Below are 14,732 nucleotides of genomic sequence, written 5' to 3' on the forward strand. Positions count from 1 at the left end.
TAATTCCAGGTTTTTATTGAACGTGTGATTTGGGATGATGCTCTAGTGGGTGTTTGAAGTTAGGATGCATTGTTGGGCTTATGTGGACATGCTTCTCCTTATACCAAATCTGGGATACTGGTAAACTTGCTGCTGATGTTGTATAAGAAAAGTGGGAACTCTATTTCATTCTCCAAAACCTCAGCATGATCAGCACAAGTGCAGAATCTGTTGTGACCAGCATAATCTTTCCTAAATCTAAGTTCAGGTGATGGAATATTCTTAGTGATGATGTCAGGCTAACCAGGGATGAATTATTGCCTGCCACCTTTCGAGAGGATTAAAGTTAGTGTAGACAGAAACTACATCAGGAAGCTCCGAAACCAGCCGATGAGCAAGAGACAAGTTTATAACTTCAGCTTTAAGTATCATATGGGAACCCGTGAGTGTTCCCCAACACATTTCTCCAGTTTCTAAAACAAAAGCAAAACGCTGCAAATGTTGGAAATGTGAGTGAATAACAGATGAGTTCTGATGAAAGGTCACCGATCTGAAACATTCATTCTGTTCCTCTCCCCACAGAGGCTGCCGGATGTACCGCACATTTTCAGCATTGTCTGTTTTTAATCCCCTGTTTCTGACTCAGTCTGTGTGACAAGTTCTCTCTCGAGTCCCAAAAACAAAGGCAAGACTTATCCTTCTCTCCAAATGGGCAGCACGGTGGGACAATGGTTAGCACTGCTGCCTCATAGCGCCAGGGACCTGGGTTCAATCCCAGTCTCAGGTCACTGTCTGTGTGGAGTTTGCACATTCTCCCCGTGTCTTGCGTGGGTTTCCACCGGGTGCTCCGGTTTCCTCCCACAATCCAAAGATGTGCGGGTTAGGTGAATTGGCCATGTGTCGGGGGACTAGCTAGGGCAAATGCATGGGGTTATGGGGATAGGGCCTGGGTGGGATTGTGGTCGATGCAGACTCGATGGGCCAAACTGTAAACTTCTAAACTGTAGGATTCTAAGTGGAGCAAACAAGGAAATGTAAATATAGAGACAACGAGGGTGCAGTTCCTCTTGAGAAGTAGTGCAAAACGAGGAACATTACATTGAATCACCAACCTTAGGCCAAAGCTGATAGTTGGTTGCATTGAAGTCAATGGATCTAAATGTAGTGTGGAGTGGCCGATTCGGTAATGCCCATGTTTCACTATCACCGAAGATGAACGCCTACCTTTTACTCTCCAAGAGATGGGATTAGGTTCACGAGAATGATCCCAGGATTAAAAGCTTGGTGCATGAGTAGCGTTTGAGATCTCTGTGTCTGTACTCGATGGAGTTTAGAAGGATGGCGGGGGAATCCCATTGAAACTTACAGAATACTGAAAGGCCTGAATAGACTGGTAGGGGAGACCAGGACAAAAGGGCACAGCCTCAAAGCAAAGGACTGGAACCAAGCTGAGGAAGAATCTTTTCAGCCAGAGGGTGGTGAATCTCTGGAATTCATTGCCACAGAAGGCTGTGGAGGCCAGGTCATTGAGTGCATTTAAGACAGAGACAGATAGGTTCTTGATTGGTAAGGGGATCAAAGGTTATGGGGAAAAGGCGGGAGAATGGGGTTGAGAAATGTATCAGCCATGATTGAATGCTGGAGCAGACTCGATGGGCCAAATGGACTAATTCTGCTCCTATATCTTATGGTCTTGTTGATATTTAGGAATTGACGCTGAGCAGGAATCATTTGTGGACCCAAATTTTCCTTTAACATTATTTGGGGTGTCAAGCTTGGATCAAAGTTACAGTTTACCTGGTTGCTTGCAACCCACCTGATTCAGCGACTTCCGCTATCGGGACTCCCTGTTCAAAAGCCATGAATCCTAACACGGAGAAAATAGCAAAGCCAGCGATGAAGCTGGTGCCACTGTTCAGGCAGCACAGCATTATGCAATCCCTGCAAAACAGTAAGAACATTTACTTAATGCTCAAAACACCTTCCGTCTTCAAAGAACACGTGTCTATTATCTAGAGAACAGTTTGGTTAATATTCATGGTGATCACCATGTTGAATGCACCTTTAAACGGATGGATATCAGCTCTAACTTCAAAGTGGCTCATTGGTAAGAAAAGAAGTATTGTCTCCGTCGCGTCAAAAATCAGGAAACATTAATCTAATCATCTGTATTCCGAAAAGTTACCAAAACACTTCATACAAATAACCCAAAATGTTAGCCAAACACTATTTTCGCTTGCTTGCACAACTGAGCTTACTTCGCTTGATAACGTGAGGCAAGATCATTTTCACAATTTTCTGGTTCCCTGGGCATGTCATCAATGTCAAGCATCAGTAGCTTTTAAAGGGCTCATGCTCATTTGCTATGCACTAACTAAATATCTAGCATGGGGGAGAAGCACAAGGTACAAGGTAGGATTGTTGCACCAAACAAGTGTAGACAGTTCTCTGCCTTTTAGCAGCCAATCTGAGAGGTAAAATGAGATTGTATTTAATTATAACTCAATAAACAGAACACTGCAATATGATCAGTGCCAAAGTGTAGATAAGGAGCTGTAGCATTGTAATCTGCTTCAGCTGTACAACCAGCGGCTAGACTGAGTCTGCGGCAAGCGGTGAGGGAACCAATAAGGGAGATAAACATACTTGACCTCATCCTTTTGATTTTGATTTGATTTATTATTGTCACATTTATTAACATACAGTGAAAAGTATTGTTTCTTGCGCGCTATACAGACAAAGCATACCGTTCATAGAGAAGGAAAGGAGAGAGTGCAGAATGTAGTATTACAGTTATAGCTAGGGTGTAGAGAAAGATCAACTTAGTGCAAGGTAGGTCCATTCAAAGGTCTGACAGCAGCAGGGAAGAAGCTGTTCTTGAGTCGGTTGGTACGTGACCTCAGATTTTTGTATCTTTTTCCCGACGGAAGAAGGTGGAAGAGAGAATGTCCGGGGTGCGTGGGGTCCTTAATCCTGCTGGCTGCTTTGCCAAGGCAGCGGGAAGTGTAGAAAAGTCAATGGGTGGGAGGCTGGTTTGTGTGATGGAATGAGCTACATTGGACAGAGCAGGAGCCATACTAAGCTGTGATACAACCAGAAAGAATGCTTTCTATGGTGCATCTGTAAAAGTTGCAACACCTGCCAGCTGCAGATGCATCTGTCCATGACAGTACCAGCAGGAGTGGTCACCACACAGTCCTTATGGAGACAATGTCCCAACTCCGTATTGAGGATACCCTCCATCGTGTTGTGTGGCACCATCACCATGCTAAATAGGACAGACTTCGAACAGATCTAGCAACTCAAGACTGGGCCTCTATGAGGGCAATCAGCAATCTGTAACCTCATGGCCCAGCATATCCCCCCATTCTACCCTTATCACCAAGCCAGGGGATCAACCCTGGTTTAATGAAGACTGCAGGAGAGCATGCCAGGAGCAACACCAGGCTTACTTTAAAATGAAATGTCAACCAGGTAAAGCTGAAACACAGGACTACTTGTGTGCCAAACGGCATAATCAGCAAGTAATGGACAGAGGTCAGCAATTCTGTAACCAACGATCAGTTCTAAGCTCTGCAGTCCTGCCACATCCAGCCATGACAGTTAAACAGCTCACTGGAAGTTGAGGTTTCACAAATATCCCCATCCTCAATGATGGGGGAGCCCGGCACATCAGTGGACAAGATAAGGCTAAAGCATTCGCAACAATCTTCAGCCAGTAGTGCCGAGCAGGTGATCCATCTCTATCTCCTCCGGAGGTCCCCAGCATCACAGATGCCAGTCTTCAGCTGATTTGATTCACTCCACGTGATATCAAGAAACGGTTGAAGGCACTGCAAAGGCTATGAGGACGATCTTATGACCTCATTCCACCCATTTTTATGAAGACTTGTGCTCCAGAGCTTGCTGCACTCCTAGCCAAGCTGTTCCAGTACAGCTACAATACTGGTATCTACCTGGCAATGTGGAAAATTGCCCAAGTATGTCCTGTACACCAGGACAAATCCAACCTGAATAATTATCAGCCCATCAGTCTACTCTCGATCATCAGTAAAGTGATGGAAGAGGTCATCAACAGTGCAATCATGCGGCACTTACTCAGCAATAACCTGCTCACCGATGCTCAGTTTGGGTTCTGTCACTCAGCTCCTGACTTCATTACAGCCTTGGTTCAAACATGGACAAAAGAGTTGAATGCCAGAGGCGAGTTGAGAGTGACTGCCCTTGACATCAAGGCAGCATTTGACCGAGTCTGGCAACAAGGAACACTCGCAAAACTGGAGTCAGTACAGCTCTGACGAAGGGTCATTCAGACTCGAAACACTGGCTCTATTCTCTCTCCACAGATGCTGTCAGACCTGATGAGATTTTCCAGCATTTTTCTGTTTTTGTTTCAGATTCCAGCATCAGCAGTATTTTGTTTTCCATCATAAGATCAGAAATGTGGATGTTCGCTGATGACTGCACAATGTTCAGCACTACTTGCAACTCCTCAGATACTGAAGCAGTCCATGTCCAAATGCAGCAGGACCTGGGCAATATCCAGGCTCGGGCTGACAAGTGGCAAGTAACATTTGCACCACACAAGTGCCAGACAATGAATATTTCCAACAAAAGAGGATTTAACCATCACCCCTTGACATTCAATGGCATTACCATCACTGAATCCCCAACTATCAACACTCAAGAAGTTCGATGCCATTCAGGACAATGCAGCCATTTAATTGCTACCCTTCCACAAATATTCACTCCCTCCAAAGATGTGCAGGTTATTTATGCTAAATTGCCCCTTAGTGTCAGGGGGACTGGCAGGGTAAATATGTGGGGTTACAGGAATAGGGCCTAGGTGGGATTGTTGTCAGTGAAGGCTTGATGGGCCAAATGGCCTCCTTCTGCGCTGTAGGGATTCTATGATTCTATTCCACAATCCTTGTCTACGCTCTGTCACTGATCATATTGCAGTGTTGCATAATTCCACAATTTTTAACCACTTTGCACAAGTTCCGGGAAATTGCGTGAATATCCAAATAGTTATGTAAGAGCCTCATTTAAATTTGTATCCGATCAAACCAGTGAGTATTTCTGCAGTCATTTGAAAACCCTAACATAAAAAACAAACGGCCAGGTAAACAGAGATCGAACATAACCAATTGTGACCCACATTTCTTGCATCATTTACACCTCTTTCTTGAGCACAATCAGAAAATCCACCCCACTCACTCCAAAGGCAATTTTCCACTTTCTCAGTTTTACAGAATTATCTAATCTTAAAGGGACCCAGAAACAGGGTACACTTGCTCTGTTGTCCTTTATTAAAAAATGTCAATGATATTGATAAGAAAAAGCTACAAAATAATAAAAGCAGTCTAGAGTCTTGTTTCCATTCAACATCTTCTGATATTCTCTTTAGGTATTTACATGAGGTATATTGCATGGATTCAACATTACAACTGTAAGTGCTGCCACATCTCCTGTGAACCAAATAACCCTTTACCCATTCAATGCCTAGGGGAATGTTGCAAAATCCAGGTTCAAACAATGAACACTTGTTACTGCCTTCTGACTTACTGGAATGTAGTAAGAGTTTTAACAACACCAGGTTAAAGTCCAACAGGTTTATTTGGAAGCAAATACCATTAGCTTTCGGAGCGCTGCTCCTTCGTCAGATGGAATGGAAATGTGCTCTCAAACAGGGCACAGAGACACAAAGTCAAGTTACAGAATACTGATTAGAATGCGAATCCCTACAGCCAACCAGATCTTAAAGATACAGACAATGTGGGTGGAGGGAGCATTAAGCACAGGTGAAAGAGATGTGTATTGTCTCCAGACAGGATAGCCCGCAAGCCCAGGAGGCAAGCTGTGGGGGTTACTGATAATGTGACATAAATCCAACATCCCGGTTTAGGCCGTCCTCATGTGTGCGGAACTTGGCTATCAGTTTCTGCTCAGCGACTCTGCGCTGTCGTGTGTCATGAAGGCCGCCTTGGAGAACGTTGAAAACGTTGGATTTATGTCACATTATCAGTAACCCCCCACAGCTTGCCTCCTGGACTTGCGGGCTATCCTGTCTGGAGACAATACACATCTCTTCATTGGCTGTAGGGATTCGCATTCTAATCAGTATTCTGTAACTTGATTTTGTGTCTCTGTGCCCTGTTTGAGAGCACATTTCCACTCCATCTGACGAAGGAGCAGCGCTCCGAAAGCTAATGGTATTTGCTACCAAATAAACCTGTTGGACTTTTAACCTGGCGTTGTTAAAACTCTTACTGTGTTCACCCCAGTCCAACACCGGCATCTCCACATCATTACTGGAATGTGTCATATGAACCACAGGATCTCCTGGACTATGGCAAATGGAAGAATTAATAAATACTCTCGCAAAGCATGGTTTAGATTGGAAACTACAAGGTTGCTTTATTGAAATGGAGCAGGTTACAATTACAAACAGTAATTACAAGACCGAATGATCTCCTGAAATGTCAAAAACAGTGAAAATGCCTCTGTTATGTCTGCTCTCAATACAAGCTGATTGTGAGAGCACTGTGGAGTATCTGATTAGTCTTTATATCTGACAGCTTCAGACTTACATTGGCGATAAAATGCTTTTGGATTCGTTAAGGTCATAAAGGTGCTGCGTAAGTGAAAGCTCTATCTGATGTATGAGGAGAGATTGACTAGGTTAGGATTGTTTTCCATGATGTTCGGACGAATGAAGGGGGGTCTCATAGAGGCTTATAAAATTCTAACAGGTCTAGACAGGATAGATGGAGGGAGGATGTTCCCGATGGTGGGGGAATCCAGAACCAGGGGTCACAGTCTGAGGATTCGGGATAGACCATTTAGGACGGAGATGAGGAGACATTTCTTCACCCAAAGACTGGTGAGTCTGTGGAACTCATTACCACAGGAAGTAGTTGATGCCAAAACATTGAACGTATTCAAGAGGCGACTAGATATAGCACTTGGGGTGAATGGGATCAAAGGTTATGGGGAGGAAGCAGGATTAGGCTATTGAGTTGGATGATCAGCCATGATCGTGATGAATGGTGGAGCAGGCTCGAAGGGCCAAATGGCCTCCTGCTGCTCCTATTTTCTATGTTTCTATCCTTTATTTTACTCCCATCTTGATGTAAGACCTCCAAACATCCACCTCCAAATTCCTTTGAATATAGATCAGAACGACGACCACACACACACACACACACACGTGCAAGGCAGAATTAACACTAATGGCACTCAACAGGTAATAGGATCCCAAACCTCTTGTTCTACAGGCACAGGCGAGTGCTTTCGAAAAACAGAACATGTACACTCTGCAGCTTGATGTTCAATTAACAGCGGTTAACGCTCACTCTATCTGAACAGTTGCCGGCAAGAAGAATTCACTAAATAGTCCACCAGACCTCTTCTGAATGGTATTATTTATTTTGACTAATCAAACTTTGGGAATCTGGGTTGGTGTTTCATGTTGAGTATGGTTTGGAATTCAGAGATGAACCACTCATACCGGAGTGGGTAAGGCATCAGTTGCAGAATCAGCTGGAAACTGGTAATTTCTACATGGAGATCTTGTTTGCTGACACAAAATTCCAGGGTGTAAGAAGGGAAGAATAGCTCTGCATTCCCACCTTCCATTTGGGCCAACAACTTTAAAAAATTTTTTTAATATCCAATTCAATCCAATCAAAGCCCAATTCAAAGTCTCAGCAAGTGAGACATTCCCAGATCCAAGCTGACAAGACAGGGCTCACCACTTCCTGTCTTGGGCTTGGTCTACACGATCCAAGCTGATTGGCGCAGGCACTGCACCTTGTCCAAGGCTTGATCTCATTTGCATCTTAGCCAAAAGGCCGAGATGCCACTTTAAAAAATTGCTTCAAATGAAGCCTCAATGTAACCTCATGACTTCAATCAAGTGCAGGACAACAAAACTACACTTGATCTTAGCCAAAAGGCCGAGAAACAGTGTCCAATAATTTTTTTCCCCCATTTATATCCAATTCAAAGTCTCAGCAAGTGAGACATTCCAGATCCAAGCTGATAAGACAGGCTCACCACTTCCTGTCTTGGGCTTGATCTACATGATCCAAGCTGATTGGAGCAGGCACTGCACCTTGTCCAAGGCTGGATCTCATTTGCATCTTAGCCAAAAGGTCGAGATGCTGCTTTAAAAAATTGCTTCAAATGAAGCTTTGGTGTAACCTCATGACTTCAATGAAGTGCAGGACAACAAAACTACATTTGATCTTAGCCAAAAGGCCATTTGGGCCAATAACTTAGACTTCAATAGCACCTTTAATACCATGAAACGTTCCAAAGCACTTCATGAGAGCATTCTGAAAGGATGTGCCAAGCCATTTAAAGAGATGGTAGGTCAGATGACCAAAAGCTTGGGCAAAGAGATAGGTTTTGAGGAGTGTCTTAAAGGAAAGCGAGGTAGAGAGGTGGAGAGGTGCAGGGAGGGCATTCCAAGAGCTTGGGTCAGAACCTAGATTTGCTGGATTTTTGCATTATTTATCTGGGAAATCCAATCAGTACATGGAAAGATGTTTTCTATCTGCTCCCACTGCACACACATCAATAGAAAGCAGAGGGGTATATCTGGGGGTGGTCCTGGGAGCTCCATCCATTATATCATCTTTAGCTCCACAGAGAGCTGTGAGTTCTGCACGGGGTCTCTGAAAGTCTTCGAACATGCCGGCAGCAGGTAAATAATTCTAGAATAGAGTCAATTGCTTTCAGAAGACAGGTCTTGCCTTTCTCTGGGGACAAAGAAAGAAAAGATTTGCGGGTAAGGCACTTTCTGCTGCTCTGCTGCACTTCCAGCAGGCTGCTCAGGATTTTGGGTTTGATTTTCTATTTAACATTATAAGACTGTTCAATGTTTTGGGTCTGCACTAGACAATGGCCTGTGTTCAAAGCATTGCCTTCTGCGAACCCAACGGGCTGGGTTTATGCCCAGGGCAGGTTCCCCTGCACTTCAGTGGAAATGCCAGGGCCTAAATGCCAACAGCTGCCCAAATATGCCATTCGTATGTGGATGAATTGCATCAAAAACCAGTTTTAAAGTGAAACTTACCTATGTCAAAGACAATGAAGAGTATAAATTATATCCCAGAAGTGGACCTGTCTTACTTTAGAAGTCAGAATTGTTGAATTGATTGGCATGTCCTCAGAGACCTGGATTTCAGGTCACAAATGCATTTTGTGCGGGTATGTTGAAGTCAGGAAACATTGGTGGATGTGCTTTGCAGAAGCAGGGTTTATTGGACAGCTCGTTGTGCCTGGAAGAAACACTCCTGCTCCTTCTGACCCACAAGCAGTACAAAAAGGCTCTTGAAAAATTATTGCATGGGATGCAAGGCCAGCATTTTTGCCCATCCCTAATATGGGATGGCACGGTGGCACAGTGTTTAGCACTGCTGCCTCACAGCGCCAGGGACCTGGGTTCGATTCCCGGCTTGGGTCACTATCTGTGTGGAGTTTGCACGTTCTCCCCGAGTCTGTGTGGGTTTCCTCCGGGTGCTCCGGTTTCCTCCCACAGTCCAAAAGACGTGCTGGTCAGGTGCATTGACCTGAACAAGCACCAGAGAGTGAGTGAGTAAGGTAGGTTTCACAAACACGGCATATATAGGCCAAGACACAATTGCAAGATAATGGTTGGAACCATTAATGAGGAGCAGAGCTCCGAAAGCTTGTGATTCCAAATAAACCTGTTGGACGTCAACCTGTGTTGTGAGACTTCTTACTGTGCCCACCTTCTTGAACAGCTACAGTGCATCTGGTCTGGGTAAACTTACAGAAGGGAGTTCCAGGATTTTGCCTCAGTGACATTAAAGGGATGGTGATATAATTCCAAGTCAGGATAGTGCATGGGTTGGAGGGGAACTTGCAGGTGTTCCTACATATCTGTTCTCCTTGTCCTTCTAGGTAGTGGAGGTCCCAGGTTTGGAAGGTGCTGTCGAAGGATTGAGGCGCTGCAGTGCATCTTGTATATCATACACATTGCTGCCACTGTGGGAGATTCAGTGAAGGTAATGCCTTTGAATGCCAACAGGAATTTTTATCTTGTTGGAGATGGTCTTTGCCTGACATTTGTGTAGCACGAATGTCGCTTGCTAATAATCAGCCCATGCTTGCATGTTGTCTCAATCTTGCTATATATTGGTGTGGACTGCTTCAATAGTTGTGAATATTGTGCAATCATCAGCTAATACCCCCACTTTTGCCCTTATGATGGAAGGAAGGATTGATGGAACAGCAGCATATGGTTGTGCCACAGGACACCACCCTGTGGGACTCCTACACTGATGTCCTGGAACTGAGATGATTGATCTCCAACAACCAAAGCCATCTGCCTTTGTGCTATATATGACTCCAACCAGTGGGAAGTTCTCCCCCAGTGACTTCAATTTTGCCAGGTCTCCTTGATGCCACACCTTCTGCCTTGATGTCAAGGCGAGTGATTCTCACCTCACCTCTAGAATTCAGCTCTTTAGTCAACTTTTATACCAGGGCTGTAATAAGGTCAGGAGCTGAGTTGCCTTGGTGGAACCCATGCTGAGAATCAGTGGATAGGTTCTTTCTGAGTTAGAAACTCCTTCCATCACGTTACTGATGCTCGAGAGCAGATTGATGGTGTGGTAATTGGCAGAGTTGGATTAGTGTGTACAGGACAACCTTGTCCATCTCCACATTGTCAACTAGATACAGTGTTGTAGTTGTACTGCTTGGCTAGGGACATGGCTAGTTCTGAAGCACAAGTTCTCAATATCGTTGTGAGATGGTTTGACAGCCCACAGTCGTTGCAGTGTCCACTTTCTTCAATCATTTCTTGATATCATGTGGAGTGAATCATGGTTGAAGATTGGCTTCTGTGATGCTGGAGACCTCAGGAGGAAGCCAAAGTGGATCATTGGGGTGGCATGGTGGCACACCGATTAGCACTGCTGCCTCATAGCACCAGGGACCTGGGTTCAATTCCGGCCTCGGGTAACTGTCTGTGTGGAGTGTGCACATTCTCCCCATGTCTGCGTAGGTTTCTTCCGGGTGCTCCAGTTTCCTCCCACACTCCAAAGATGTGCGGGTTAGGGTTGGTTGGCCACATAAATTGACCCTGTGTCAGGGGATTAACAGGGTAAATATGTGGGGTTATGAGAATAGGGTCGGTGCAGACTCGATGAGCCGAATGGCCTCCTTCTGCATTGTAGGGATTCTATGGATTCATTCAGCATTTCTGGCTGTAAATGATTGCAGAAGCTTCAATCTTGTGTTTTGCACTGATGTGCAGGGCTCCCTCATCACTGAGGATGTGGATACAGGTATTTTGGTGCCTCCTCCTCCTGTTAGTTGTTTAATTGTCCATCACCATTCATGGCAAGGTGCAGCAGCACTGCAGTGGGATCACTTAGCTCTGTCTATTGCATGCTGCCTCTGTTTGGCCTGCAGGTAGTCAGTCTTCTGTTGTAGCTTCACCAGGTTGACACCTAATTTTTGGCTATACATAGCATTGCTCCTGACATCCCCTCCTGTACTCTTCACTGAATCAGGATTCATGCTTTGGCTTGGTGGTAGTGGTGGAGTAAGGTATATTCTGGGGCAAGAGGTTACGGATTGTGGTTGAATACCACCCTGCTGCTGAAGATGCACAATGCCTCATGGATGCCCAGTTTTGAGCTGTTCTGAATCTGTCCCATTTTTACCTCATGGACTCAGTGCTGCTTGTTGCCTTTCACCTGCCGGGTTTCCCAAGGCCTTGGAAACCAGATCAATATAAAAATAGAATGGCTGTTAAAATGAAGGCATGCAGCCTCATTATAATATTTACAATACCGATCCGACTCCCACGAGTGGATTGGTTGCCAGCATCCCTGTGTCCATTAAAGTTGGAAGTTTTGGGGTTGGGGAGAGGTACAATTCCTGTATGAAATGTTTGCATTTTAACCTGTCTCCGGAGCTAAAAGTCAGGTCAGAAAGTCAGAGGCCGCCATGCTTCTGCCACACACAAAATCTTGCGCAGCTTTAATTTTTCACCCAAAGTGAAAGTAAAAAATTGCTTAATCGCTTCCTCCTCAGGTGTGAAGATTGTCTCGCTGAGCTGTCAATCAAAACCACCACCCTAATTGAGAGCACTCTCCTTCTTGAATGTGTGAACCATAGCTGCTCCAATGCCTTTTTAGCTAAGCATCTTGAAGTGTTCAATGATTGGAACCAATCCAATTTTATAGGTATGAGTCTTTCTGGAATGTGTTAACAATGCCCCAGTATCTGACACTGTTAGGGTAATACTAGCAGTGTACACAACTTGGTTACTTTGCCTGGTACCCTAGCTAATGAATCTCAGGAACTAAATTTAACTTTGTAGCCATGTCCTAATATATCCATAGAATTCCTACAGCGCAGAAGGAGGTCATTCACCCCATTAACCCAGCACTGACAACAATCCCACCCAGGCCCTATCTCCATAATCACATGTATTTACCCTGCTAATCTTCCTGACACTAAGGGGCAATTTAGCATGGCCAATCAATCTAATCCGCACATCTTTGGACTGTGTGAGGAAACCAGAGCACCGGAGGAAACCCACGCAGACACGGGGAGAATGTACAAATTCTACACGCAGGCAGTCACCCAAGGCCAGAATTGAACCTGGGTCCCTTGCACTGTGAGACAGCAGTGCTAACCACTGTGCTGCCCAAAAATTAACCTTATTAAAAATTATTATTATTAAAAGTTATAACTCAACCTTAAAATTATTTTCAGACCAGACAGGCAAAAATCATCCAAAGATTGACAAGAATCTTATTTGCAATTAAAAAGGGGCCAAGTGCCTGCTGAATTTTCAGCCTGTTGCACTTATATCGGAAGTGTATTTATTCCTAGTACTTGAGTATACGGATAGAACGCTTTGTAGGTGGCAGTTGACAGCAACAACATGTAAACAGGCATGCTATGCAGTGTCTTTTTCTTTCTGATTTTCTCCTCACCCCTCATCGCCTGGGGGATGGGTCATAAGCACAATGCTTCACTCAATCCCCATTCTTATTCTGCCGGTCTGACTGGTGAGGATCAGTGAAGATCAACCGTGGGGCGCATCTTCGCTCAAGTTAGTTCTTATCTCATCTGACATCCAACTGGGATCACATTATGGTAATCAAGAGCTGAGTTCCCCTTTGGGGATATTGAGGCCATGATGTGGAGATGCCGGCGTTGGACTGGGGTAAACACAGTAAGAAGTTTAACAACACCAGGTTAAAGTCCAACAGGTTTATTTGGTAGCAAAAGCTTGTGTGGCTTTTGCTACCAAATAAACCTTTTGGACTTTAACCTGGTGTTGTTAAACTTCTTACGATATTGAGGCCTCCATACCTGCTATAGACTAGGGATCAAACATGGAAATGTCTTTGTCAGTGCGTTACAAAGACTGCAGACTTGCTCATTAGGACATCAGGAACACCAATCAGAAATAAATTGGCATGAATTATTATTCCATTCATGTAAGGGTGATAAAAGCAGCATTAAGGTTCAATAAAGTAGCCATGTAAAGAATATGTGATTGAAGAAACAAGTGGATAATTTATGAAATGGTATTTAAAATGCTTTTGCATAACATATAGTGTCTAGGGTGTCATTCACAGTGAAAATACTAAAGGGTCGAAGGATTCGACTATTTACATCAGCCATTGTATTGTTGAGGAGAACAATGTGACAGAAGTTTAGTGTCTCCAGCTGATAAAAGAATGCTGATTTGTGGCAGTGAGCACTTTGTAAACTGCCTGGCTTTATACAGAACATCGAGAATAACAATTGCTGAAATCTAGCCTGCTGTACCTTGCGAGTTCACAACTCCACTTTAACAAATGACCCTTTTACCTGTAGCAGTTGTTATGATAGGGATTATAGCTTCCTAACGCAGTCAAGCATCCGAGGCAAATTGCGTACGAGAAGAAAATCTGGGTACCGGCATCCAGCCAGACCTGTGAATAAATCAGATAGACGACGTGTCAAAATTTTTCGATATGACAAATTTAAAAGGAAAGTAATCAAATAAAACCATCGTCTGCAAGATTACCAAAATATCAATGCAGCAAAGACAGAAAATGTTGGAAAATCTCAGCAGGTCTGACAGCATCTGCAGAGAAAGTATAGAGCCAATGTTTCAAGTCTCGATGACCCTTCGCCTGACGAAGGCGGCATGGTGGTTAGCATTGCTGCCTCACAGCTCCAGGGACCTGGGTTTGATTCTCGGCTTGGGTGACTGTCCATGTGGAGTTTGCACGTTCTCCCCATGAGTGCGTGGGTTTCCCCTGGGTTCTCGGGTTTCCTCCCACAGTCCAAAGATGTGTAGGTTAGGTGCACTGGCCTTGCTAAATTGCCCCTCTATGTCCTCCGATGCATAGGTTAGAAGGATTAGCGGAGTAAATAAAGTGGGATTACGGGGATAAGGCCTAGGTGAGATTGTTGTCGGTGCAAACTCGATGGGCCGAATGGCCTCCTTCTGCACTGTAGGTATCCTATGATTCCAAAACGGCAAGACTTGAAACATTGGCTCTATTATCTCCCCACAGACGCTGTCAGACCTGCTGAGATTTTCCAGCATTTTCTGTTTTTGTTTCAGATTCCAGCATCTGCAGTATTTTGCTTGTATATTAATGCAACAGGGCATGTTGGCTTTCAGTTGCTTTGGATCCCACAGAGAAAGTTTTGATCTCCTCTATTCTAAACTGCTCCCCCACCCCCGCACCCTG

At 44.5% G+C, this 14,732-nt stretch overlaps 1 protein-coding gene and 1 non-coding gene across 2 annotated transcripts in view; both read right to left on the bottom strand.

Moving 5' to 3' along the window:
* slc6a11b (solute carrier family 6 member 11b) overlaps positions 1 to 14,732 on the bottom strand; it is a 187,170-nt gene that overhangs the window by 26,521 nt on the left and 145,917 nt on the right. Inside the window, exons 8-9 of the mRNA XM_078209736.1 lie at positions 13,858 to 13,961; positions 1,796 to 1,920 (exon numbers count right to left, since the gene is read on the bottom strand). Of these exons, the coding sequence (XP_078065862.1) occupies positions 1,796 to 1,920; positions 13,858 to 13,961 (229 nt within the window). The remainder of the gene's footprint in view (positions 1 to 1,795; positions 1,921 to 13,857; positions 13,962 to 14,732) is intronic.
* On the bottom strand, positions 7,754 to 7,952 carry LOC144491922 (U2 spliceosomal RNA). The gene has a single exon (XR_013497513.1). It is a non-coding gene; the product is annotated as a U2 spliceosomal RNA (small nuclear RNA).

The sequence above is a fragment of the Mustelus asterias genome, chromosome 3 (genome assembly GCF_964213995.1).
Source record: "Mustelus asterias chromosome 3, sMusAst1.hap1.1, whole genome shotgun sequence".
NCBI lineage: Eukaryota > Metazoa > Chordata > Chondrichthyes > Carcharhiniformes > Triakidae > Mustelus > Mustelus asterias.